The sequence below is a fragment of the Bombina bombina genome, chromosome 2 (assembly GCF_027579735.1).
Source record: "Bombina bombina isolate aBomBom1 chromosome 2, aBomBom1.pri, whole genome shotgun sequence".
NCBI classification, from domain to species: domain Eukaryota; kingdom Metazoa; phylum Chordata; class Amphibia; order Anura; family Bombinatoridae; genus Bombina; species Bombina bombina.
Genome location: NC_069500.1, coordinates 1,080,724,310 through 1,080,752,172, shown reverse-complemented (window position 1 = coordinate 1,080,752,172; position 27,863 = coordinate 1,080,724,310). Strand labels below are relative to the sequence as shown.

The 27,863-nt window shown below is 35.5% G+C and overlaps 2 protein-coding genes across 2 annotated transcripts in view; one reads left to right on the top strand and one right to left on the bottom strand.

Annotated features, from left to right (window-relative positions):
• Positions 1–17,765, bottom strand: part of ABCE1 (ATP binding cassette subfamily E member 1) — a 114,983-nt gene extending 97,218 nt beyond the window's left edge. The window contains exons 1-4 of the mRNA XM_053700213.1: positions 17,602–17,765; positions 13,871–14,014; positions 13,066–13,151; positions 2,160–2,257 (exon numbers count right to left, since the gene is read on the bottom strand). Of these exons, the coding sequence (XP_053556188.1) occupies positions 2,160–2,257; positions 13,066–13,151; positions 13,871–13,973 (287 nt within the window). The 5' untranslated portion in view covers positions 13,974–14,014; positions 17,602–17,765. The remainder of the gene's footprint in view (positions 1–2,159; positions 2,258–13,065; positions 13,152–13,870; positions 14,015–17,601) is intronic.
• A 68-nt stretch (positions 17,766–17,833) lies between these two features.
• Positions 17,834–27,863, top strand: part of ANAPC10 (anaphase promoting complex subunit 10) — a 344,328-nt gene continuing 334,298 nt past the window's right edge. Inside the window, exon 1 of the mRNA XM_053703704.1 lies at positions 17,834–17,971. The gene's annotated coding sequence lies outside the window, so the exon portion shown is untranslated. The remainder of the gene's footprint in view (positions 17,972–27,863) is intronic.

The following is a 27,863-nucleotide window of genomic DNA, read 5'->3' as shown; positions in this document are numbered from 1 at the left end:
AATAAGCCTGCGCCATAGATATGGCCATGCGGAACCATGCCGTAACCTCTGGAGGAAACAAGCCACCTTCCGGAGGAGTAAAGGCCATAGGGACACCTGCTTGCGTAGCAAAGGAAGGTTCTGGGACACACGCCTCACAGGACATGAAATCATCAGGGGCGTATGGCTCAAAGCACTCTAAGGTCCCCGATTTGGGAGAAGAGAGTACTCTAGAACGGCAATCGGAACATAACTGATGGGCATGGATAACCCAGGCCATTTCATATTCATCACAAGACGCATTCTCCGAATCAGAGACATCCGTGTCAGAAACCCCCCCCCAAAAAAAAACAAAAAACCCAGAATCCTCCATAATCTTGGGATTACAAAAAAGACAAACACTAGCTGGCACCCTTTTTACACCCCCAATGGCTGGGGCACTCACCACCTCCTGTGAACCAGACAACCAACGAGCAGACTCTCTCTGTCGCCACACAGTCAGCATACGGAAGAGGAAAACAACGTAATTGCTCCCAGTCACAAAAAGGGCGTGCAAATCTCAAGGGACTGCGCTAATTAATGATAAGGTTGTTATGTTCCGAAAAGCCATGAGCCTAAGTATTACTACACATTAGCAGATTTAAGAACCATAAAACAAACATGATTAAAGTCCCCCTTGTTCAATAACCCCCTCAGGAGATATTAACCTATAATTCAAATTTTAAGATAAAAGAAGTCCCTTTAATTCTGTTGTAATTTCCACAGTTCGAGTCTGAATGATGTGAGTAAAAGCAAAGGATTGACATAATGGCTAAATAGCAGCAAGTTCGTAGGTCAGGACGGTTACGCTATAATAGGAGCCTAATTGGACAAGAAAGGGAGGAGGTGTGTGAATCCCACCATCCAATGGGCAATCAGACATTACGTTTTAAGAATGCAAGCTAGTGAAAAAATGTGAAGCAGGCTAGGAATAAGGCAGTAGCCGAAACCGGTCAGACATACATTTGTCTGATATTCTAATTCCAATACTGTTTTTACCATCTGCGTATGGAAAACCCCTTGCTAATTGTTTCTAGATATTTTTTAATGAAGTTTATACATTTTTACCCTACACCACTGTGCTCCTTGAATACTTTTCATTTTTGACTAATATGTGAACCTAGGATCTTGTACAATAGCTTGTAAGTGTGAGATTTAAGAGAGGCCATTAGAATGATGTCCTGTAAGCCCATTTGATCAATAAGCGATCAAACATGTTCTATGGAGGGACCACTCATGAATGGATTGATGGACTTCTAGAATGATCCACCTCCCAGTTGTTCACAAATGGTATTGTGATTGCCAATAGGGATCTAATTCCTATAAATAAAAAGAGAGAAGCGCTCAACCTGGAAACGAACAATAGCATAATAGCTTGTTCTATGGCTAGTTACCACCCAAGAAGCAGCCTCTTTTTGCTCAACATGTGCCTTTCACAGAGAAGAACTTTCCTGAAGCATATCAGTCTGCTCCTGACTCCACAGTACAGTCCTATATGCCAAAGAGAGTAATAGACACTTCCTACATGACCAGTGGACTGCAGTTAATCTCTGTGATAACTATGTAGGCCACCAGCATGTTGCTGCCCGACTGGAAATGGATACACTTTCCTCCTTCAATAGAGGCCAGTGCTGACTAGCCCGAAGATCGCTTGAAGTTCTGGAATGCTGATTGGTAACCTTTCCTCAAGGTGATATCAAACTCTTTGCAATCTTCGAGAAACCCAGTCTGCTCCCCAGCCTGAAAGACCAGAGTTAATGAGTACAATAGACCAAGACTAGTGATGGGAGGATGTCCCAAGGGACAAAGACAGACTTTGTGTCTTTAATTATACTTCTCAGGGACTTTGGGCTTCATAAGTCTGAGCACCAAATTTGTAATCCATAAGCAAGTAGTCGGAACCTCTATTCTCAACCATCTCCTACGAGGCCAAGGACAAAACTAAGAGGTGGGAGGATTTTAAAGCTCTTGTATGGTTTCTTTAACTCCTCCTAGTGGCGGGAAATATAGCACGTTATGGAGGACTGTGAATCATTTTACAAAAGAAAAGGGTGCTTCATAGATTTATATACACATGACCGCATCAAAAGTTGACACTCATTAACAATACAAATCTCAAATAAATTTAAAGTACTACTCACCTGTGAAGTTTAAAGGCATTGGCACAGTATCTGTGAGTGGTTTCCTTCTCCAGGTTGCTTGGCAAGTTCACTATAGACAAAGCTCCAAAGGGACATTTCTACAAAGACAGCAAAAGATAGTCAAAGAATGCTGTAAAAAAAAAATGGCATACCAAATATTGAGATTGGTACAATTTTCTTGTCTAAATTATAGATTTGTGCATTCTGAGCATCTAAGAACATTGCTCAAACATGTAATTGCAGTTAAGTCTCCAGTTGGTTTGGTTTTGAATAAATAAAAAATAAAATAATTCTGTTTTCATGCTGAAGAAGACTGCAATGAGTACTAAGAGTAGTCCAAAAAGTAAATATATCTAGTTCTAAAATGGTCACAATGAAAGATAAAACACTCACCAGGGTTATCCAGTGGCTTATTTCCTATTACAAAGATCTGCACACTGATTTAACAAAGTGATTTACTTTGTAAATTGATAATTTGCAATCAACTGCATAATTTCTATATACTATGCATATACAGACAATGACAAATGTTCTTTTAAAGGGATACAAATGAAAAGAGAGATATCTAGAGATAGAGATATCTAGAGATAGAGATATCTAGAGATAGAGATATCTAGAGATAGAGATATCTAGAGATAGAGATATCTAGAGATAGAGATATCTAGAGATAGAGATATCTAGAGATAGAGATATCTAGAGATAGAGATATCTAGAGATAGAGATATCTAGAGATAGAGATATCTAGAGATAGAGATATCTAGAGATAGAGATATCTAGAGATAGAGATATCTAGAGATAGAGATATCTAGAGATAGAGATATCTAGAGATAGAGATATCTAGAGATAGAGATATCTAGAGATAGAGATATCTAGAGATAGAGATATCTAGAGATAGAGATATCTAGAGATAGAGATATCTAGAGATAGAGATATCTAGAGATAGAGATATCTAGAGATAGAGATATCTAGAGATAGAGATATCTAGAGATAGAGATATCTAGAGATAGAGATATCTAGAGATAGAGATATCTAGAGATAGAGATATCTAGAGATAGAGATATCTAGAGATAGAGATATCTAGAGATAGAGATATCTAGAGATAGAGATATCTAGAGATAGAGATATCTAGAGATAGAGATATCTAGAGATAGAGATATCTAGAGATAGAGATATCTAGAGATAGAGATATCTAGAGATAGAGATATCTAGAGATAGAGATATCTAGAGATAGAGATATCTAGAGATAGAGATATCTAGAGATAGAGATATCTAGAGATAGAGATATCTAGAGATAGAGATATCTAGAGATAGAGATATCTAGAGATAGAGATATCTAGAGATAGAGATATCTAGAGATAGAGATATCTAGAGATAGAGATATCTAGAGATAGAGATATCTAGAGATAGAGATATCTAGAGATAGAGATATCTAGAGATAGAGATATCTAGAGATAGAGATATCTAGAGATAGAGATATCTAGAGATAGAGATATCTAGAGATAGAGATATCTAGAGATAGAGATATCTAGAGATAGAGATATCTAGAGATAGAGATATCTAGAGATAGAGATATCTAGAGATAGAGATATCTAGAGATAGAGATATCTAGAGATAGAGATAGCTAGAGATAGAGATAGCTAGAGATAGAGATAGCTAGAGATAGAGATAGCTAGAGATAGAGATAGCTAGAGATAGAGATAGCTAGAGATAGAGATAGCTAGAGATAGAGATAGCTAGAGATAGAGATAGCTAGAGATAGAGATAGCTAGAGATAGAGATAGCTAGAGATAGCTAGAGATAGAGATAGCTAGAGATAGCTAGAGATAGAGATATCTAGAGATATCTAGAGATAGAGATATCTAGAGATATCTAGAGATAGAGATATCTAGAGATATCTAGAGATAGAGATATCTAGAGATAGAGATATCTAGAGATAGAGATATCTAGAGATAGAGATATCTAGAGATAGAGATATCTAGAGATAGAGATATCTAGAGATAGAGATATCTAGAGATAGAGATATCTAGAGATAGAGATATCTAGAGATAGAGATATCTAGAGATAGAGATATCTAGAGATAGAGATATCTAGAGATAGAGATATCTAGAGATAGAGATATCTAGAGATAGAGATATCTAGAGATAGAGATATCTAGAGATAGAGATATCTAGAGATAGAGATATCTAGAGATAGAGATATCTAGAGATAGAGATATCTAGAGATAGAGATATCTAGAGATAGAGATATCTAGAGATAGAGATATCTAGAGATAGAGATATCTAGAGATAGAGATATCTAGAGATAGAGATATCTAGAGATAGAGATATCTAGAGATAGAGATATCTAGAGATAGAGATATCTAGAGATAGAGATATCTAGAGATAGAGATATCTAGAGATAGAGATATCTAGAGATAGAGATATCTAGAGATAGAGATATCTAGAGATAGAGATATCTAGAGATAGAGATATCTAGAGATAGAGATATCTAGAGATAGAGATATCTAGAGATAGAGATATCTAGAGATAGAGATATCTAGAGATAGAGATATCTAGAGATAGAGATATCTAGAGATAGAGATATCTAGAGATAGAGATATCTAGAGATAGAGATATCTAGAGATAGAGATATCTAGAGATAGAGATATCTAGAGATAGAGATATCTAGAGATAGAGATATCTAGAGATAGAGATATCTAGAGATAGAGATATCTAGAGATAGAGATATCTAGAGATAGAGATATCTAGAGATAGAGATATCTAGAGATAGAGATAGCTAGAGATAGAGATATCTAGAGATAGAGATAGCTAGAGATAGAGATAGCTAGAGATAGAGATATCTAGAGATAGAGATATCTAGAGATAGAGATATCTAGAGATAGAGATATCTAGAGATAGAGATATCTAGAGATAGAGATATCTAGAGATAGAGATATCTAGAGATAGAGAGAGAGATATATAGATATATAGAACATTCCATTTCAAAATAAATCTTTTGCTGATCCAAAACATTTTACCCAAGAAAATAAATATAGTAATCTTTACTCTGTCATGCATAACAGCGTCATCTTAAATAAGTCTTTAATTAAGAAACCAACATAGGTATCAAAAAAGGAAGGGAAAAAAAAAGAAAAAAAACCATAAGGCACAAGAGCTCTGGGAAGTTACCCCTTTTGAATAGAAATCTTAGAAAACCTTAGATTTTAAAGTGGGATATCAGTTATAACTAGGTACTAAAAGGATCACCTCAGACCATTTCGTAAATAAAGTTTTTATACTGTGTTCTGACATAATACAAGTATAGAATTGTTCAAGCTGGGTATAAATTCTAGAGACTAGGGGCTTCTGAAGGATTTCCAACTTTTGAATAACTACGGCATATAAAAAAAAAAAAAAAAAACTTTATTAACTAGGGCTATTTTGCCTGAATTAAAACCAGTCAACCAACGAGGTAGAGGGTAAAGATGATAGTGATAGAGATAATAGTGATAGAGATAGATATACACACACACATACACAGTGGATATAAAAAGTCTACACACCCCTGTTAAAATGTCAGGTTTCTGTGATGTAAAAAAAATGAGACAAAGATAAATCATTTCAGAACTTTTTCCACCTTTAATGTGACCTATAAACTGTACAACTCAATTGAAAAACCAACTGAAATGTTTTAGGTAGAGGGAAGAAAAAAAATATAAAAATAAAATTTGGTTGCATAAGTGTGCACACCCTTAAATACTTTGTTGAAGCACCTTTTGATTTTATTAAAGCACTCAGTCTTTTTGGGTATGAGTATCAGCATGGCACATTTTGACTTGGCAAGATTTGCCCACTCTTCTTTGCAAAAACACTCCAAATCTGTCAGATTGCGAGGGCATCTCCTGTGCACAGCCCTCTTCAGATCACCCCACAGATTTTCAATCGGATTCAGGTCTGGGCTCTGGCTGGGCCATTCAAAAACTTTAATCTTCTTCTGGCGAAGCCATTCCTTTGTCGATTTGGATGTATGCTTTGGGTCGTTGTCATGCTAAAAGATGAAGTTCCTCTTCATGTTCAGCTTTCTAGCAGAAGCCTGAAGGTTTTGTGCCAATATTGACTGGTATTTGGAACTGTTCATAACTCCCTCTAGCTTAACTAAGGCCCCAGTTCCAGCTGAAGAAAAACAGCCCCAAAGCATGATGCTGCCACCACCATGCTTCACTGTGGGTATGGTGTTCTTTTGGTGATGTGCAGTGTTTTTGCGAAAAACATTTATTTTGGAATTGTGGTCTGATGAAACCAAGGTTGAACTTTTTGGCCATAACACCTTTTACCACATGCTTTTGGGAGACTTCAGATGTGTTTTTTCAAAATGTAGCCTGGCTTAGATGTCTTTCTTCGTAAGAAAAGGCTTTCGTCTTGCCACTCTACCCCATAGCCCAGACATATGAAGAATACGTGAGATTGTTGTCACATATACCACACAGCCAGTACTTGCCAGATATTCCTGCAGCTCCTTTAATGTTGCTGTAGGCCTCTTGGTAGCCTCCCAGACCAGTTTTCTTCTCGTCTTTTCATCAATTTTGGAGGGACGTCCAGTTCTTGGTAATGTCAATGTTGTGCCATATTTTCTCCACTTGATGATCACTGTCTTCACTGTGTTACCTTTTAATAAATGAGATCCCTCTGATGCTTTGGAAGCTATGTGGACCATGGCTTTTGCTGGGGGATGCGACCAAGAAAATTTCAGGAAAGACCAACTAGAGCAGCTGAACTTTATTTGGGGTTAATCAGAGGCACTTTAAAATGATGGCAGGTGTATGCGGACTCCTATTTAACATGATTTTGAATGTGATTGCTTAATTCTGAACAGAACTACATCCCCAGTTATAAGAGGGTGTGCACACTTATGCAACCACATTATTTTAGGTTTTTTTGTTTTCTTCTCTCCACCTAAAAGATTTCAGTTTGTTTTTCAATTGAGTTTTACAGTATATAAGTCACATTAAAGGTGGAAAAAGTTCTGAAATGATTTATCTTTGTCTCATTTTTTTACATCACAGAAACCTGACATTTTAACAGGGGTGTGTAGACTCTTTATATCCACTGTGATAGAGATATAGATATATATATAGATAGATAGATAGATAGAGATATATATATATATATATATAGATAGATAGAGATATATATATAGATAGATAGATAGAGATATATATATAGATAGATAGATAGAGATATATATATAGATAGATAGATAGAGATATATATATAGATAGATAGAGATATATATATATAGATAGATAGAGATATATATATATAGATAGATAGATAGATAGAGATATATATATATAGATAGATAGAGATATATATATATAGATAGATAGATAGATAGAGATATATATATATATATAGATAGATAGAGATATATATATATATATAGATAGATAGAGATATATATATATATAGATAGATAGAGATATATATATATATATATATATATATATCTCTATCTCTATCTATCTATATATATATCTCTATCTATCTATCTATATATATATATATATATCTCTATCTATCTATATATATATATATATATATATCTCTATCTATCTATCTATCTATATATATATATCTCTATCTATCTATCTATATATATATCTCTATCTATCTATCTATATATATATCTCTATCTATCTATCTATCTATATATATATATCTCTATCTATCTATCTATATATATATCTCTATCTATCTATCTATATATATATCTCTATCTATCTATCTATATATATATATCTCTATCTATATATATCTCTATCTATATATATCTCTATCTATATATATCTCTATCTATCTATCTATCTATATATATATATATATATATATATATATATATATATATATATATATATATATATCTCTATCTATCTATCTATATATATATAATCTCTATCTATCTATATATATATATATATATATATATATATATATATATATATATATATATATATATATATATAGATATATATATATATATATATATAGATAGAGATATAGAGAGATAGATATATATATATATATATCTAAAAATAATAGTCAGTGTACTGTATATGCACTCTCACCGTCAGTACGCAACTGCCAGGGTGCTATAATAAGATTGTAGATAGATTCAAGGATTAAGCACTCACTGGTCTTCAGCCGTCTGTGGTACAACAAAATTTTATTATTGTGACGTTTCGGGGAACACAAAAACAGTCCTTTCCTCTGACAAACAGTGCAAATTGACAAACTTTTAAAGGTAAGTAAAACCCTCCCCTTCTTCACAGCCAATCAAGGCTGTCTACGTGTCAAGACAGAAGAAACAAAGCTCCTGATAGGTGAAAACTGAAGAAACAAAGCTCCTGATAGGTGAAACTGAAGAAACAAAGCTCCTGATAGGTGGAAACTGAAGAAACAAAGCTCCTGATAGGTGGAAACTGAAGAAACAAAGCTCCTGATAGGTGGAAACTGAAGAAACAAAGCTCCTGATAGGTCAATTTAGTGTTAAACAAAGTGTACAGTCCTATACTGTGATAGGCACCTAATGAATAACTGTGTATAATATCAAGTGTATAAAATATATATCAAGGCCTGCAGCATGTCTGGTGTTTAGAGGCCATAAGTAAATACATCAAAGAACTAATAATAAACATAAAAAACATCTTTGCCTGGGTTACGATTTTAAACCAATCACGCTTCTAGACATGGGCCACACACCCCTAACGGACCAATCATCAAGCCTAATTCACGAGCAGAGAGATGAAGGGTAACACCTACTACATCTCATTAGTAGACTAGAGCGTGATGTGTATTAAGTAGCGTCTGCTTGGTTACCAACTCGGTCAATGTTATCACAATGTGGATTCTGAGCAGCGCAAACAACACCATATCACTATAAACCACTGTCAGATCTAAGTGCCCACTGTACAGATCTTATTATTGATAACGCCTTTACTACCCTTTCCCCAGCTTTGCAAAACCAACATTGTAGATCTGCAACAAGTAATCAATATAAATCGATAATGAAAATAGTTGTCAACAAATCTCATAATCGATTAGTTGGGTTGCAATTAGTTGCACTGTGCACAGCACCAGCTGCTTCACTCCAAGAAGCTCCTGCACATGGTATCGTGTTTTATGGTTATGCCCTTGGCCTACAGACGTTTACTTTTCACTTTTAAAGGACAGCATAAGTTTACAACTACTCCTGGCTTATGTGCAACCCAGAAATAAGTAATCATTTGGATTGTTTATATTAAAACAGGTGAAGTAATTTGGGACTATGCTTTGCATGATATAGTGCCGAGCTTGTTATTTACACCTAGCCCTAGATTGATGGGATTTGTTATTTGAATTGATGTGCACTATTATCTGTTTGCACAATTATTAGCAGATCGCTTGCTATTGCTGATTATATGCACTGTATAGATAAATGTGTAAGGCTTTGTCCTGTTAAGGGATACTGAACAGACATTTTTTCTTTCGTGATTCAGATAGAGCATGCAATTTTAAGCAACTTACTAATTTACTCCGTTTATCAAAATTCATTCTCTTGGTATCTTCTTTTGAAAAGCAATAATGTAAGTTTAGATGCCGGCCCATTTTTGGTGAACAACCTGGGTTGTTCTTGATGATTGGTGGATAAATTCACCCACCAACAAACAAGCGCTGTCCAGGGTACTGAAACAAAAAATTGTCTGGCTCTTTAGCTTAGATGCCATCTTTTTCAAATAAAGATAGCAAGAGAACGAAGAAACATTTGGGTTCAGTGTCCCTTTAGCGTTTTTGACTTTGTTTTTTTTTTATAATTTATTGTAATATGTACCAAATTCAACCTCTAAGTATATATTTGTTATTTTAAGAGCAGACTTGATATTTTTTCCCCTAACCTTATATAGCTGGTTATTTACCATTGCATATAGATATTCAAGATATTTTTATGTTAAAATGAAGTCCAGGCTAACTTTGTTAAGAGGCCCCTTGCATTGGTGGAGAGTTAACAAAGATAAATATCCCACCCTGGTGAAATTGGCAAAACCCTACTTATGCACCCCAAGCACTTCTTCTCTGCTGCAGGCAAAATAGCTTGCAAAAAAAAAAAAAAAAAAGAGCCAGCCTCAGCCAGGAGCATGTGGTCTTAGACATTATTGCATTTCAGTGCAAAGTTTCTGAAAGAGTGAATAACCTAAATGTTATAAACAGTGATAGTTTACCTCTTTCTACTTCTTTTCAAACAGTTTGTGGTTTTGTTTTGCTTAATAAAAAATGTGTACTTCTGCTTAAAAATTGGACAGTTGTGTTAATGTAAAGTTTAAGTCTGAAGTTTATATTTGTAACAATCAGTATGTGGATTTTATTTGAAATACATGAAAAAGATTTTTTTTATCCGATTAGTCAAAAATATAATTAATCGATTATGAAAATGATCATTAGTTGTAGCCACCAATCAGCAAGCACTACCCAGGTTCTGAACCAAAAATGGGCCAGCTTATAAGCTTACATTGCTTTCTCAAATAAAGATACCAAGAGAACAAAGAAAATAGGAGTAAATTAGAAAGTTGCTTAAAATTGCATGCTCTGAATTGTGAAAGTTACAAGTTTTGACTAGACTATCCCTTTAATATAAACCATGCTGGCTGTGTAAAACTGGGGAATGGATAATAAAGGGATTACCTATCTTTTTATTTAATAAAAATTATGGAGTAGACTGTCCCTTTAATTAAATCTTAGCTGATAAGGGGGGGGGGGGGTTAAAGAGCTGTTGGGGGGGGGGAGATCAGGGAGGTTGGGGGCTAAGGGGGGTCTTACACAGCAGAAGAATTTTTTTTTTTTTTTTTTTTTAAAACATAAAAACCCCCCAAAAAAACTTTTATTTTAGTACTGGCAGACTTTCTGCAAGTACTTAAGATGGCGGGGACAATTGTCGGGTGGGGGAGGGAAGGGAGCTGTTTGGGAGGGATCAGGGGGTGGGATGTGTCTAGTAGGAGGCTGATCTCTACACTAAAGCTAAAATTAACCCTGCAAGCTCCCTATAAGCTATCTAATTAACTCCACTGCTAGACATAATATACGTGTGATGCGCAGCGGCATTTAGCGACCTTCTAACTACCAAAGAGCAACGCCAAAGCTATATATGTCTGCTATTTCTGAACAAAGGGGATCCCAGAGAAGCATTTACAACAATTCGTGCCATAATTGCACAAGCTGTTTATAAATAATTTCAGTGAGAAACCTAAAATTGTGAAATATTTAAAGTTTTTTTTAATTTGAACGCATTTGGCGGAGAAATGGTGGCATGAAATATACCAAAATGGGCCTAGATCAATACTTGGGGTTGTTTACTACACTACAGCTAAAATTAACCCTACATGCTCCCTAATTAACCCCTTCACTGCTGCGCATAATACACGTGTGGTGCGCAGTGGCATTTAGCAGCCTTCGAATTACCAAAAAGCAACGTAAAAGCCATATATGTCTGCTATTTCTGAACAAAGGGGATCCCAGAGAAGCATTTAAAACCATTTGTGCAACAATTGCACAAGCTGTTTGTAAATAATTTCAGTGAGAAACCTAAAGTTTGTGAAAAAGTTTGTGAAAAAAATTGTGAAAAAGTGACATTTTTTTTTATTTGATCGCATTTTGCGGTGAAATGGTGGCATGAAATATACCAAAATGGGCCTAGATCAATACTTTGGGATGTCTTCTAAAAAAATATATATATGTCAAGGGATATTCAGGGATTCCTGAAAGATATCAGTGTCCCAATGTAACTAGCGCTAATTTTGAAAAAAAGTGGTTTGGAAATAGCAAAGTGCTACTTTTATTTAGTGCCCTATAACTTGCAAAAAAAGCAAAGAACATGTAAACATTGGGTATTTTTAAACTTTAAACTCTAAATTTAGAAACTATTTAGCATGGGTGTTTTTTGGTGGTTGTAGATGTGCAACAGATTTTGGGGGGTCAAAGTTTGAAAAAATTGTTTTTTTTTCCATTTTTCCTCTTATAATTTACTATTAAAAAATTATAAAATAAGATATGATGAAAATAATGGATGAAAATAATGGTATCTTTAGAAAGTCCATTTAATGGCGAGAAAAACGGTATATAATATGTGTGGGTACAGTAAATGAGTAAGAGGAAAATTACAGCTAAACACAAACACCGCAGAAATGTAAAAATAGCCTTGGTCCCAAACGGTCAACAAATGGAAAAGTGCTATGGTCACTAAGGGGTTAAAGGAAAACAAGAAGGCAAGTGCTACTGCACTTGTTCAGAGCTCTTTAGTTAGCACACCTGCCACAAATCTTTTAGAACTGCTACCCACCCATATAGCAAGCATCAAAAGCATGCATGCTCCCACTGAATATTATGACATTTGATTGGTCCTATGGTTAAACCACACTTAAAGGGAGAAGGGAAAGAGAGAGAAAGAGAGAGAGAAAAGGAGAAAGAGAGAGAGAGAGAGAAAAGGAGAAAGAGAAAGAGAGAGAAATAAAAACAAAGGTGGGGGGAGATGGCTGGCATACATTGTAGCAAATATCAATTCAATTTTAACTTTAAAAGGACCGTAATGCTCATCAAAGTTTTATATAGTAATGCAATTGCAAATAACTGATCCATGGTTGTCTGGTGGTATCCTTTAACTAGCCCATACATCCCTGGCCTCCAATTAGGATTATAAGGCATATGAGCTAAATTTGTTTGTTGATTGGGTTTTTTTTTTTTTTTTTAGGAGAAAATGTATGTCTAGGGAAGCACAAAAACTAAACACACCACCACAACGCATTACAAAAAAAAAAAAAAAATTGTTTAGGGATTTTAGTTCCAAAGAAATAAAATTAGCATTATAAAGTTGTAATGCAAATGTTATTCAGTTTATAGGTTACCTTAATGCAGATACCGCAGCCAATACACAAGGTCTCAGAAATCCATACAATTTTACTTTGTGGCGTAACCTCGATGCATAGTTTTCCTGCAAAGAAAAACTTAAGGTCATATAACGATATTAAAGAGACACGTAAGAAAAATTTAAATTAACACTTTATCTCTACAATCTAATTTGATTCATTCTCTTAGTATCCTTTGTTGAGAAACATACCTAGGTAGATTCAGGAGTAGCAATGCACTACTGGGAACTAGCTGCTGATTGGTGACTGCACATATATGCCTCATCACTGCCTCACTTAATGAGTTCAGCTAGTTACCAGTAATGCATTGATGCTTCTTCAACAAATAGATGAGAATAAAGCAAATTTGATAATAGAAGCAAATAGGATAGTTATTTTAAACTGTATGCTCTGTGTAAATCAGAGAGAGAAAAAAATGTGAGCTTCATGTCCCTTTAAAAGTCCAATTCAAAAAGGTAAACCAATATAATTATTTAAAGTTTGGGAATTGTGTTAACTGACGAAAAAAAAAATCCAAAGCTATAATTTGATGTTTCATAGGTGTTTAATTACTAGTAAGGGCATTTCCCCCCCTTTATCAAGCCTATGTTACAGAGACAATTTATTTAGGCAAGGGGCTAAGAAGAGGTCACTGTATTGTATCCAGATGCTATAGGGAAACTCAAAATAAAAAATGAAATGATATATGCATGTGTGTGTAACTATAAATGCCAGTACTTTCATAGATGTAAAACATATGCTTTTAAGTACAATTAATGGTTACATTTCTTGAAAAGACACTTACCCATTCGAACAACAGGACAACTCTTCTTGCATTCTTGACGACATTTCTTTGGCTTACATTTATCATGGTTTACAATAGCTATTCTCGTTAACTTGTCTGCCATCTTGCCAGGTACAAATATTCGTAGCAGTCAAAACTTAAGACCTTAAATATAAAATAGAATATTTAATAAACATAAACAAACAAATATTCAATACACACTAAACATATTTCCTTTTAAAAGGTGCTAGTTTATCTTATCTTTGTTTATAACATCAAATAAAGAAAAGAAAACACGGTAAGTAAACATTATGCAAGTTACTAAGCAATTTTTAAAGTTCTGCAGAATATGCAGAAAGGACATCAAAATGTATTTATTCACAAAATTTAGAAGCCTGATAATTCTGAGTTTAGATTTAGGATAATCAAAAAGTCATTTTAGACATAGAATAATCCAAAACATTGGGAGTCAGAAGGAAAAGTTTAGGACCATGGGCTACATGGGGTATATTAGAATAAAACCGTGCAGCACAGTAGCATCTGCCAATTCCCTTACTTATGTTCTTATTTACCCATATTCAAGAAAAGGTGCGATTTTGCAAGATTTTTTTTTTTTTTTTAGAACATTTGATGAACCAGTGCCTGATTTTTAATAATCCTATAAAAAAACAGGGGCACTTGCATTTATCAAACTTTACATTTCACTGGTTTTGTTAAAATACTTACCTTTTCTTTGTGAAAGACGCTTCAGCGCTTCCCCCGCACGACACAAGCCTCTTCCTACGTTAGAAATGACAATCCCGGCTGTCCTCCACTCACGGCGTTGCTTTAGGCAATGATTCGACAGGGTGGGAAGCTGTGGTTGGAGAATGCCGGAATCGTCATTACCGACGTATGAAGAGGCTTGCGACGGGCTGGAGAAGCGCTGGAGCGTCTTTCAAGAAGAAAAGGTAAGTATTTTAACAAAACTAGTGAAATGTAAAAGTTTGATGAATGAAAGTGCCCCTGTTTTAAATAGGATTTTTAAAAACCGGGCACTCATTCCACAAACTTTACATTCACTTTAACATTGTTGAGTTTACTGGTGCCTCCCATGCTAGACTACAGGAGTTCTCTCGTGCGGCACCTACCCTCTGGAACGAACTTCCTCGTGCCGTCAGACTTTCTCCTAATCTGTACTCCTTTAAACACTCCCTAAAGACATTTTTGTTCAGGGAAGCTTATCACCCAACTCAGTAACTAATGAATTCCATTTGCCTAATAACTGCCGTTATCTAACTCTGTATTAAATGGCCATAATACCCAAATGTTGAAACACTTGAAAGTGATGCAGCATAGCTGTAAAAAGCAGACTAGAAAATATCACCTGAACATCTCTATGTAAAAAGAAAGATATTTTACCTCAAAAGTTGCTCAGTAGCCACATCCCATTGTAAAGGACTTCTAAGCAGCAAATCAGTATGTCTGTCCCGGGACAGCTAAGGGAGTGAGCTTCGTGAACACTCATCTTATTTCCTTATTCAGTTTAAGGAAGTTTACTATGAAATCTCATGAGAGTTAAGTCAAATCTCATGAGATCACAGTAAAAGAGTTCATGACCTCAACACTGTTGATGCTGATTGGCTGCTGTTCATTTCTTCTTTTTTTTTTTTTTACCTGCAGCTGGGCAGTAGCTGAGTATAACTTTTTACACAGAACTTACTCTTCTGAGCTGAGGAAGTTGAGGTAAAATATCTTAACTTTTTTTTACATTGAGATGCTCAGGTGATATTTTCCTGTCTGCTTTTTACAGTTATACTGCATCAGTTTCAAGTGATTTAGCATACGAGTATTATGTCCCTTTAACATCACTCACCTTTTTTGCAGTCCCCACCTCCTGTTTCTCACCCTTCTAGATCATAAGCTCCCACGGGACTAGGGATCTCAATTACTCCTGTATTTGTTTGATTAATTTTGCTGTCTCTTAAAAATATTGTATTAATGTTGTACTTTTATCTTTTGTACCCATGGACAGCACTGTGGAATTTGTTGGGGCTTTATAAAATAATAAATTAATATTTCTATATACCACTGTCTGGCTCCTAAATATTCTTATTGACTCAAAATTTTTAAACAGATTTGTTGAGCACTGTGCTATACACCGTATTATGTCTAACTGCTGCTGGGTAGATCGAGTATATGTTCATGGGTCATTGTATAGACATAGGTTTGAAACACTTAACACATTTCTAGTTTAAAGTGTATGCAGAAGAAAGATTTACTCAGGACTAAAAATGTATGTATTCACTAGCCCTAAGGAGTGGAAAAGAAAATAATTTGGCCCCTCATTGTAAAAGGCTGGGTAACTCTGGTGTACAACTAATGAAAAGGACAGATCTTGCAACCCATTTCACTGTAAAACTGCTTACTAATCAGGGGTGGGGTAGTCAAACCTATAGAGAGGAGGATAAGATAGCAACTCAGTCACTTTTAGATGCAAGTTTAAAATCTGTTTTTTTTAATAACCTGCATGTTTAAAGTTTTCTTCTTACCAACTCTTACTATAGTTATAATCCAGCATCTTTCGACAAGTTTGTAATTTTTCCCTATGCTGAATGCACAACCTTATAAATAAAACAGGGTAATGCAGACCATACATTTGTTTAAATTTTTTTTAGCAAACCTGCAGGTATTTTTCACCATTGTTAACAATTATAGGAGCTGCTGTATCAACAAGCATTTATACAGTATTTTAGTAGAATACTAGCTTAATCCTGTTTAAATAGGTTTTAAGATTACATTTTTTTTTCTTAAAAACGACCAAAATCTTTTTTTTTTTAAACAGAAGTTTGTACCACCATATTCAGTTTTTAATCTCAATGTGCCATACAGATGAACTTGTTACACTTCCCATATGGTTACAATGACAGCAGCGATGCAAGAACACACACACACAACTCATTTAAACACTGAAAGATACATTTACAATACAAATACATATGTAATAGCCTTTATTTAAAGGAGAGTCACACTACAAACAAAGCAATTTATGTGAAGACATTGGCTACAATACACTGCTAAAACTTTGTCACTGAAGTAGTATATTACACATGAACACAGTATGTAACCATATTAGTAGTACACAGTGCTTTACAGATCTCTAGTGGAACACAACTGTTTAACAGTCAGAGTATTTAGGTGCCAACAATTTTAACGTTAATATCACAAGAAAGCAACGAGGGAGCTCTATGTCATCTGAAAAGGTTTTGGCCATATGGGATCTGTCTACTCCTGTAGTAAAATGTCACACCACAACTACTAAAGTCATTGCAGAATTTTATATAGCAAAATAACTCGCCACGATTAACAACACACTAAGATCCAGCTAGTCCAAAGGGTAGAAATAATGGCCTCAATATGTCCCCCCAATATTTATGAATGAAAAAATAAATTAAACTACTGTTCACTGTAATGCAAATCGTTCCTAGAGATGTAACAGTTAAAAATATTAAAAGAATCGACAATTAAAAAAATGAAATACAATACAAATTAAAACGTTACCTGTGTTTTCCAAACAATTCATACATATACAGAATTATCACTAGCTTTACAAAGTGAACAATTATGTACCTTTCCCTATTTAATAGTCTTTCCTAATATTTCCTGACAACCACTGACACACAATTGACATATTATGTAGCATACAAAGCGTCTGAGAACACAGAACGGCCTTAGAGAGATGACACCAGAAGGAGGCCTAAAAACTAACTCACCAGAGAAAATGGGCGATATACACCACACTACACGCTCAGATGCAGGGTGGTGGTGATGGTAGGAGGGAGGCGGACGATAAAAAATAAAAGTCCTCCTACCCCCTACTCTTCGTGTAGCAACGTGCGAACCACACGAAAAGAAACCGGCCAAAATGGCCAACGTCTCCTCCCACCAACCTGGCATGGATAGGCCGACGTAAGCAGCGTGTCACCGAGAGACGCATGACACCCATTCAGTGGCAGACGCAGCTCAGTGACATCATCAGACAGTGCCTCTCACAACACAGGGCTGGCGGTTTGGTAGAGACTTATTTGAACGGAGTCGGAAACGAGTGATGAAGTAGTGGTGACAGTTACTGTGACACTTTATGTAAGAGTCTTGAGTTTATTATTAAAGTGCAAGTGCTTTTGAATTGATAAAATCATTGCTAACAGTCGTTGTGTGATAAAGGGACATTACGCAGAAAATTACCCCCCCACACGCAAAACACCCCAACAAACTTGTTATTTAATATGTCGGGTAACTATAATTACCTTGTGAGAACTGTACATTTTATAATGGTATAGAATGACTAGAGCATGTCCTGCATTTACTTTGATTCTGCTACATAGGACAGTAAGAGCTTTTTAATGTCTATATAATTGTATATACATTGGTCGTACTCATAAACTGCAAAATCCTGCATATTTTATTATGAAAATAAAGTTTTAAATGGATTTAAAACATTTTATTTGGCACACAATTGCTTGCTTATTCTATACATGTATAAACATACTTTGTTTCTTTATATCTAAAGAAATACCAGTGTAATTCTTTAAACATACATAGACGTGAAAAAAAGAAAATGCTCTAATGAGCATTACTATTATATTTTTCCTTGCATGTGACAATGTATTAAACACATAGTTAAAGTCAGTGGTAAAGCACCAAAATCTATCAACAGATCTAGTGAGACAGTGAGAAGAGGCATGTGTGCTGCTACCAATTACCAGCTAGCTCTGAGTAGCGCATTGTTGCTGATGAGCCTAACTAGGTATGCTAGCGCTGCAGAATCTGTTGGCGCTCTACAAATACCTGATGATAATAATAGTTTTCAACAAATCATACCAAATGAACAAGTTTCATTTGTTAATAGAAGTACATTGGAAGTTTCTTAAAATGGGTTCTGATTGGTTTGTTTCATGCACAATCCATAAAGCATACTTACTAATCAACGATGGCCTGAGGAAAAAAAAATAGCACCCTAGTTTTTTTTTTGTTATTGATGTGATATAAAATCCCTTTAGCATTTGTGTAAAATTTTATAATTATCCCACATTCCCTAGAAAGGCCAAATGGAAACTCTGTAATTCTGTAAGCCACAAATGCTATAACTCAAACAGCTGATTTAAGCAGGATACAACATTTTGAAACAAGGTCACAGGATATGCTTTTTTTGCTTCTCTAGGGAGTGTGGGACAAAGATATTTTTTATACAAACACAAGAGGTGTATAATATTCTTTTAAATATATTTAAACATTTACATTTGAATGCATTTACAGCAGCCCTTGACAAACCAGGGCACCACTAGCATTGACAAGTTGGAGTTTGAAGTAGGTATAACCCACTAATAGAGGCTGCTTGATTGGCGTTAAAGGGACAGTAATGTCATGATTCAGATAGAGCACACTATTTTAAACAATTTTCCAATTTACTTATATTATTTCATTTGCTTTTTCTGTATTCTTTGTTGAAAAGCATACCTAGGTAGGCTCAGAAGCAGCAATGCACTACTGGGAGCTAGCTGCTGACTAGTGGCTGCCTCTTGATACTGGCTCTCTTGATGTGTTCAGCTGGTTTACAGTAGTGCATTGCTGCACCTTCAACAAATGATACCAGGAGAATGAAGCACATTTAATAATAGAAGTAAATCGGAAATTCGTAAAATTGTTTGCTCTTTCTGAATCATGAAATAATTTTTTGGGGCGTCATGTCCCTTTAACATGCAAGGCCAGCAGCACTGAACTCTGCTAAGATAACAGCTCTGGAGCAAATGTGGATCGGCAGGAAACTGGGCCTGGGTTAACTTTGTTCATGTAATGAGGTGGCAGCCAGTATACTTGCATTTTCGATGGGTGGGGGTAGTGCTACCGGAAGTTGGTGTGCGGCTTGAAGACCTGCTGAGGTACTGGGCTGTGACAGCTGGGGCATATGTAAACTAGCAGGGATGCCTGGCCAGGCCTCTTCTCACTTTCTGCAATGAGATTTTTTTTTAGTGAAACATTTTCTGCAGTGTCTCTGAGGAGCCGGTGTTGCTGCGTTTGTTTCCCTTACTTAGTGTGCAGAGGACATGTTAATGTATAGCCTGTTTGCTGTAGGTTCCACAGTGTCAGTCTACCTGGGAACCTGCTCTATTTTACTGCTAGGATCTTATATGCTTTGCTTGACAGCACAAGGGGCTGGATCCACACATAACTTTAATTTGTGCTGTGGCTGTTTATTGTATTGCGTCTTCCTGCAGTGTCAACACATGGAGACTCTGGGGAAAAAGCAGCAACTCTTGTGTTCCCTAGCAGAATTACAGTAACTTCCTTCCCCTATTCTGCCAGATGTTTCTCCTCAGCGGAGCAGGACAACACTTTCACTTCTTTTTAACCACTGACTATGCAGTGCACTACAGCCCTTTTTGGCAGCCTTTGGGTTAAGTGCTCTGTGCTTATGCTGGTGATGTATAATATATGCTTCCTAAAGGATGGCACTTAATGCAGAAATTAGTCTCATGGCTGGCTTTATTTTTAATTTTAACCTTACAATGGTCTAGCTGGCTTTTTTTTATAAAGTATATTTCAAATTAAAATGTGTTATCAAGTTTAAAATCAGCTCTATATTTAAAAAAAAATAAAAATATATATATAAAAATGTATTACAACCTGATTGATTCCAGTAATCACTACATATAATACTGTTGAATTTCACACTGCAAGAACAGGTTAAACGTAAAGGGACAGGAAACCCCCCAAATTTCTTTCATTTTTTGGATAGAACACAATTTTAAATAACTTTCCAATTTACTTCTATTATCAAATTGCTTTATTATCTTGTTATCCTTTGCTAAAGAAACAACATTGCCCTACTGGCAGCTAGCTGAAAACATCTAGTCAGCCAATCGCAAGATAAATATGTGAGGAAAGGGGAGAGGAACGCAGTAAATACAGTATTTACATTGAGATAGAATGTAATAGTGACACCTACAGGTAGACATGAAAAGTGCAGGTAGAAATTGTACGTACGCTAACCTTTTTTTACCTCAGTTCCTCACTTTTGTCATTATTATTATTATACTTTTATTTATGAAGCGCCAACATATTCCGCAGCGCTGTCCATCGATACAATTCATTTAAATAAAACAATATAAGACTTGTAAGATACAGGGCAAAATTTACAAACACATACAGGAGGGATTGAGGGTCCTATTCCCGTGGGAATTTACAATCTAGAAGCGCCTTGAACCTCCTCATAAGCCTGCAAGCTCAACTTCTCTGTAAGTCATCTTCATGTCTTCTCATACCTATTTTTACAGCACTGCAGAATCTGTTGACACTCTACAAATAACTAATAATAATGGCGTCAAGCAGTGAGCAGATCCCAGATTGGCTTACATAGTAGGTCCTTACAAAATAAGGCATTTTCTTTCCTGGTGCTCCACACCTAACTAAATTCATGTTCACATTCAGGAGATGTATGTCATGGGATGTTGTGGCAGGTTTTTATTAAATAGATCTTTTTTGTGTCTTTTATTATACAGTAGTCATTAGAAATATGCAGGAAGCTAAATCAACTACTGCATATTATTAGGACAACTGTCTCAGTAAACTGTGGTGTTCTCATTTGCAGCATGCTTTTTGAGAACAGGTCTAGCTCCATAGTATTGGAAAGTATAGTGTATTCTGTTTCAGTAGTTCTGGAAATTCATACATTGTCATGCCTCTTGTGATTTGTTAGCATGGATTTTCACTGATACATCATCCTTCACCTAGCTGTGATTCAGGGAGCACATCTCTGATAACAAACCTTGCCACTTCTGATGCATTTACTTTTTGCCTATTATTTTTAACTTAAGATAGCATGTTTTTGTAACTTGCCTTTATTTCACAATATCATAAATATTTGTTGAAGTTGGTAACTTCTCGCTGTAAGAGCCTAAAACACTGAAGAGTGATACCATTTTTTTTTTAAACTAAGGACCATTTTATTTAAGAATTTTTGTAGAGGACTGCAATAAGTTATGTGTCAGAACCTTCTGATGCCCTGTAATATAGCATGCCTAGACTGTTTAAAGGGGCAGAAAGGTCAAATTGAAATGTGCATGGGTGCTTTCCAATTTTAAATCAAATCATTTTTGCAATATTCTTGCATTAGCAAAATACTTCTTATAAAAGTTACTGTTTCAGCAGCATAATCACAAATGCAATGACTTGAACATCAGGAGTCAAACACCATGCCTGTCAGTAAAGACTTAATTGGTTCATGTTAATCTTATGTTTTGGTTTTAAATTTATATTAACAGTCATTTAGTTAATATGAATGTCTTAAATGAAAGAAGCAGGTGTCAATATTAAGTAATGGAATTTATCTTGTTTTACTGTTAAAAAAATAAACCGTTGTAAAAAGAACAAGAGCATAAATAATGAGTGTGAGAAACTGAATAGGAGAGGAATAAAAGAAGGATAATCTTATGAACACAAGGGATAATGCAGTATGGGGAAAGTCTGCTTTAGCTAAAGCTTAGTAGGATATATGGGGTTGTTAACTGAGAGTGTGTTGTAAAAAATAACTTAAAGGGACACTGTAACCAAAAAATTTTCTTTTGTGATTCAGTTTGAGCATGAAATTTTAAGCAACTTTCTAATTTACTCCTATTATAACATTTTCTTCATTCTCTTGGTATCTTTATTTGAAATGCAAGATTGTAAGTTTAGATGCTGGCCCATTTTTGGTGAACAACCTGGGTTGTCCTTGCTGATTGGTGGATAAATTCATCCACCAATAAAAAAAGTGCTGTCCAGAGTACTGAACCCAAAAAAAGCTTAGATGTTTTCTTTTTCAAATAAAGTTAGCAAGAGAACGAAGAAAAATTGATAATAGGAGTAAATTAGAAAGTTGCTTAAAATGGCATGCTCTTTCTGAATTACAAAAGAAACATTTTGGGTTCAGTGTCCCTTTAATACCACTTTGTGCTATGCATTGTTTGTACCTTTTAGTATCCCCTAATAAGTATGGGCGCCAGTAGGAAGTCCAGAGTTCCATAGTGTAAATTCAATCTAGATTTCTTATTTCAAATGTAGCATAGATGCCAGCAAAACAAACCAATACAAGAGCCAAGGATAGAAAATCAAGGGTGGTAAATCTTTTTGAGCGTGTCCCCCCCAACTTTGGGAATAATAATCTAGAAATATTTCTTTAATGCCCTTTATTTATTTTCACAATTTAAAATGGAATTAAAGAAATAGTAAAGTTATTTTTTTAAAATTCATAGTAGTTATCAACACAAAATCATAATTACTGAAGTATAGTATGTGTTCACAAGAAAAATATTAAGTACTACAAGTGCAGCCATTGAAAACAAGCAGTATGATGGTAACCCAGATGTGGTGTGCCTGCAAATGTATTATTTGTGTCACAGTTTCACCATACTGGAAACAGATAACCCTAAATAGTAAGTGAGAAGATACTGTAGGTTTTACAGCATACCAGAAGAAGAAGGATGGAGTCCCAGGTTATAATAAAACAAATTCTTTTATTCGATTCTTTTAAAAGTTGAAGTGAGACACAGCTCACACAGACACAACATCAGCCAGAAAGTAAGTGGAGAGATGAGCGTAGCACCAGTGGCTTACATGTTTCGGCGAAATGCCGTAATCATAGCCTAAGGTGCTATACCTGTGCAGTGTTTAAAAAGGAGGTGTGAAGTGATTCAATTGGCTAAAAACACTTTCAAAGAAAAAACAACAACAAACGCCCATTTCAACACATTTAGCATGAACATAAAAGTTAACCCTATTCATGTCAGAATATATTTTAGAGCAAGGGGGTAGGTAAAAGAAAGCAAACATATATGATGTATAAGTAAAGAGAAAACGGAAAAGAAGAGAAGAAAGAAACTGGAAAATCAGCAAATAGATTGAGGGAACAGAGAAGCAGCAATATGGGACACTTAAAGTGTTCACATGGAAAAAAGGATATAGTCACAATATATGTAAGATAGTATGCAAGATACTTAATGTTATTAAATAATGTTATTAAATGATTGCCAAATAGACAATGCGTGAACATAGACGAAAATATCGATATAATGATTTAAACACGCAATGTCGCTATGCAAAAGAAAAGAAGAGAGAAAGAGAAGAATAGAGAATAGAAAGGGGGTGGGGAGGGGGAAAATTAAAAAGGAGAGAAAGAAAGAAAAGAGAATAAAGAGACTGAGAAGAAGAGAGAGGGAAAAATAGAGGGGACTAATGAATACACATATAGCACATATATAAAAGTATATGTGTACGATATCGCATACACCCTATACAAATTAGGGTGCTGTATATAGTCTAATAAAGACAAAAAGAAAAATGTAGTGTACACAAACTGTAATGCTATATTTTTGTATATATATAATATATTAGATTAAAGATTATGTCGGAAGAATATAAAGGAACCACAGCAGATTCTAAGTATAGATGGATTGCAGCTATGAATCACACTATATGAGACAAATTGTACATGCGATATGGGCACTATAAACAAGAGTCAAATGGACAGCAATATATTGAAGAATAGAAAGTACATTGAGTATGCATGTATTAACAATTAGTCCCAAATGAAAATAGTCAGGGTTAAGGACTACGGACATATGTACTTGAATGTGAATAGGACAGTAGAGGAAGATTGATTTGTCAAAATATATATTATGAATTGACCTATACATTGACATATAGACATCTACTCCCAAAAGTTGATCAAATCAAATTTGGAGTTAAGCCCTTGAGGAAGTCTGGTTTTTAATTGGAAAATCCAAAAGGTTTCACGTTTAGCTAGAACCTTGTCTATATCTCCCCCTCTCATAGGGACTTTGGCTTTTTCAATGGCTGCCCATCTAAACGAATTAAGGCAGCAGTTATGTTTGGTGGCAAAATGTTGCACTAAAGGAGTTGTAGCCGTACCCCTAGTCAGGGAGGAGATATGTTCTCTTATTCTAGAGTTAACGTCCCTAGACGTGAGACCAACATATTGAATATTGCAAAGGATGCAAGTGACAAGATATATGACATTAGTGCTGGTACAGTTTAGACAGGATTTTATAGGATAGATGGTCCCAGTTACAGTGGATCTAAATTCTGTCGTAATTTGAGCATAGTCACATGGCTTGCACTTTTTATGACCACATCTATACATGCCCTGATGTCTCAACCAAGAGCTACTAGGTTGTGTTGTAGATCTAAGTTGTGTAGGTGATAGAATTGAAGCCAAAGTGGCACATTTTTTGTAAGAGCATCTAATGCCATTTTTCACTACATCTGTGAGCTTGTCGTCTGCAATTAGAAGAGGAAAATGTCTTTTGATAATGTTGCAGACCTCGGTGTATTGAGCACTGTACTCTGTGACGAAGTGAATACCCTGAAAATTGCTTGTTGTGTTCTTGTATTTATCAAGTAGCATTGACTCTCTGGGGATGAGGTTAACTTGTTGTCTTGCCTGTTTTATTTGTCTTTTAGGATATTTTCGCAATTTTAGTCTGTTTTCCAATAGGTTAGCTTCATGTTCAAAATCTTCCTCCCTACTACAATTTCTTTTAATGCGCATAAATTGGCCTTTGGCCACAGCAAAAGCAGTATTTGTGGGATGACAAGATGTAGCATGTAAAAGTGTATTGCCTGATATTGGTTTACGGAAGACCTTGGTGGAAATGGTGCCATTACAGTTACCAGTAAGTGTGAGATCAAGATAATCTATATTGACTGGATCAGAGGTGAAGGTAAAACTGAGATTCAACTCATTCTGATTCAGCCAAGAAATGAATTTGGGCACATCTTCTGAAGGACCTGACCAAATACATAGCAGGTCATCTATATATCTTTTATAAAAATATATAGAGGACCTGTAGGGATTGATGTCTCCATAGATGTGGTAAATCTCCCAAAAGCCTAAGTAGAGATTAGCATATGAGAGGGCAAATTTTGCCCCCATAGCTGTACCCCTTTTCTGAAGATAGAAATTGGACTCAAAACAAAAGAAATTGTGAGTGAGTAAAAATTCCAATACACGAATTATGAAGTTTTGAAAGTCCTCAGTATACTCTGTATAATTGGCTAAAAAGAATTTTATAGCCATGATACCTTCTGTGTGGGGTATGGAAGAATACAGGGAGACTGCATCTATTGTCACCCATACAAAGTTGTCATTCCACTTGTGTTTAGCCAATAAGTTGATAATATGTTTTGTGTCCTTGGTAAAGGATGGTAAGGTGTTCACCAAAGGCTGTAGAATACTATCAAGCCAGGATGAAAGTCTTTCTAGTAGGGAATCAACCCCACTAACAATGGGGCGACCCTTGACATTAATAAGGGATTTGTGGACTTTTGGAAAAAGGTGGAACATGGGTATCTTAGGATGTTGAACATATAAGAATGAAGCAGTTTGCTCATTAAGAAACCCATGTTCAACACCGTCATCCAAAATTCCAAGAAGATCCTTTTTGAATCTAGCTGTTGGATTTGTCGTAAGGGGAGTGTACTCTTGTGGATTATTCAATTGGCGATGGGCTTCTGCCACATAGTCCGATCTATTTAGAACAACAATGCTGCCACCTTTATCAGCCGGGCGTATGACAATATTAGTGTTATTTTGTAGTGTACTCATAGCCTTTTTTAGTCTGATAGGCAAATTGTGGGTGTAACCTGTAGAATTATCATTGAGAATCTGTAGATCTCGTTCCACCCGAGAGTGAAAAGTCTCAATAATTTGTCCTCTGGACTGGATGGGATAGAATTTAGACTTATCCTTAAAGGTGGCAGCATTGTTGATGGTGCCCTGACTTGAAGAAGATTCAGAGTATAGGTGTTCTAAATTAAGAACATCACAGGCCTCAGTAAAGGACTCCGTAATGTGTGAATTGAAAACTGTATTGTCATTGTAAGAAATGCATTCAGAGGTGTTGGATGTAAAATGCTTTTTTAAAGTTATATTTCTGATGAGACGATTAACATCTATCATTGTCTGAAATAGGTCAAACTTTGTTGTAGGGGCAAAACCTAATCCTAGGCCAAGCAATTCTAGCTGATCTTTGTTAAGCTGAAGGGACGATAGGTTTATAACTGAATCTACTTGTATTTCGTTTGAGTGCGATTGCCTCTCACTGGGTACCTGTCTTGGTTTTGTAGATTGGAGTGTCGTGAAACCCCTATCCCCTGTGGCATCTGTCCTAAGGGAAAAACCTGTTCCAAGGTTGATTGATCACACACATTATCATTAGTACTCATATGTGTGTAAGGAGTATATGAATGAATGCCTGTATTTGTATTGGTCGCAACATATTTAGTGTTAGATGCACCCACTTGTTTCTAGTCTATAGGGTTTGTGCCCTGTATGGTACCATTAATAAGAGAAATATGTGGAGGAGCTGTTTTTAGTATAGTACTTGGCTGTTGATTGGTTATAGTATTAGTTCGTGTTAATATATCTACCTCTTCCTCACTAGCAGAGAGATTTTCATCAGACGATTTGTCTGATCTATCTGTATCGCTGTCTGTAAAAGTTACAGATTTGTGGTGTCTATTGCGATTTCTGCGTTTATTTTTCTGTTTATTGGATTTAGGTGTATTGCGTCTATATTCCCTACGTTGTTTCTTATTCCAGAGGTAAACCGAATCTTTAGAGTAGTCAGTTTTGTCCCTAATAAATTTGACATGTTTGTTTTCCATTATCACTTGTTTACCCTTAGCTAAAGATGTTTGTAAAATAGCATCAAATCTAGAGAAGTCAGGGTCTGTACTGCGTTTGTTAAGTTCAAGTTGTAATGTATCTATCTCACTTTTGATGTCATTAAGATGTTGTGTTCTAATTTGTATTAATAATTGCATAAGCTGTAATGAACAATCTGTTAGTACATTATTCCATGCATTCACAAAATCTTTATCATTTATATCAACTTCAAAAGTAGGAAACTTCAAAATGCGCAGACCCCTTGGGATCATTTTGGCTTTTATATAGGATTGGAATGTCCAAATGTCCCAT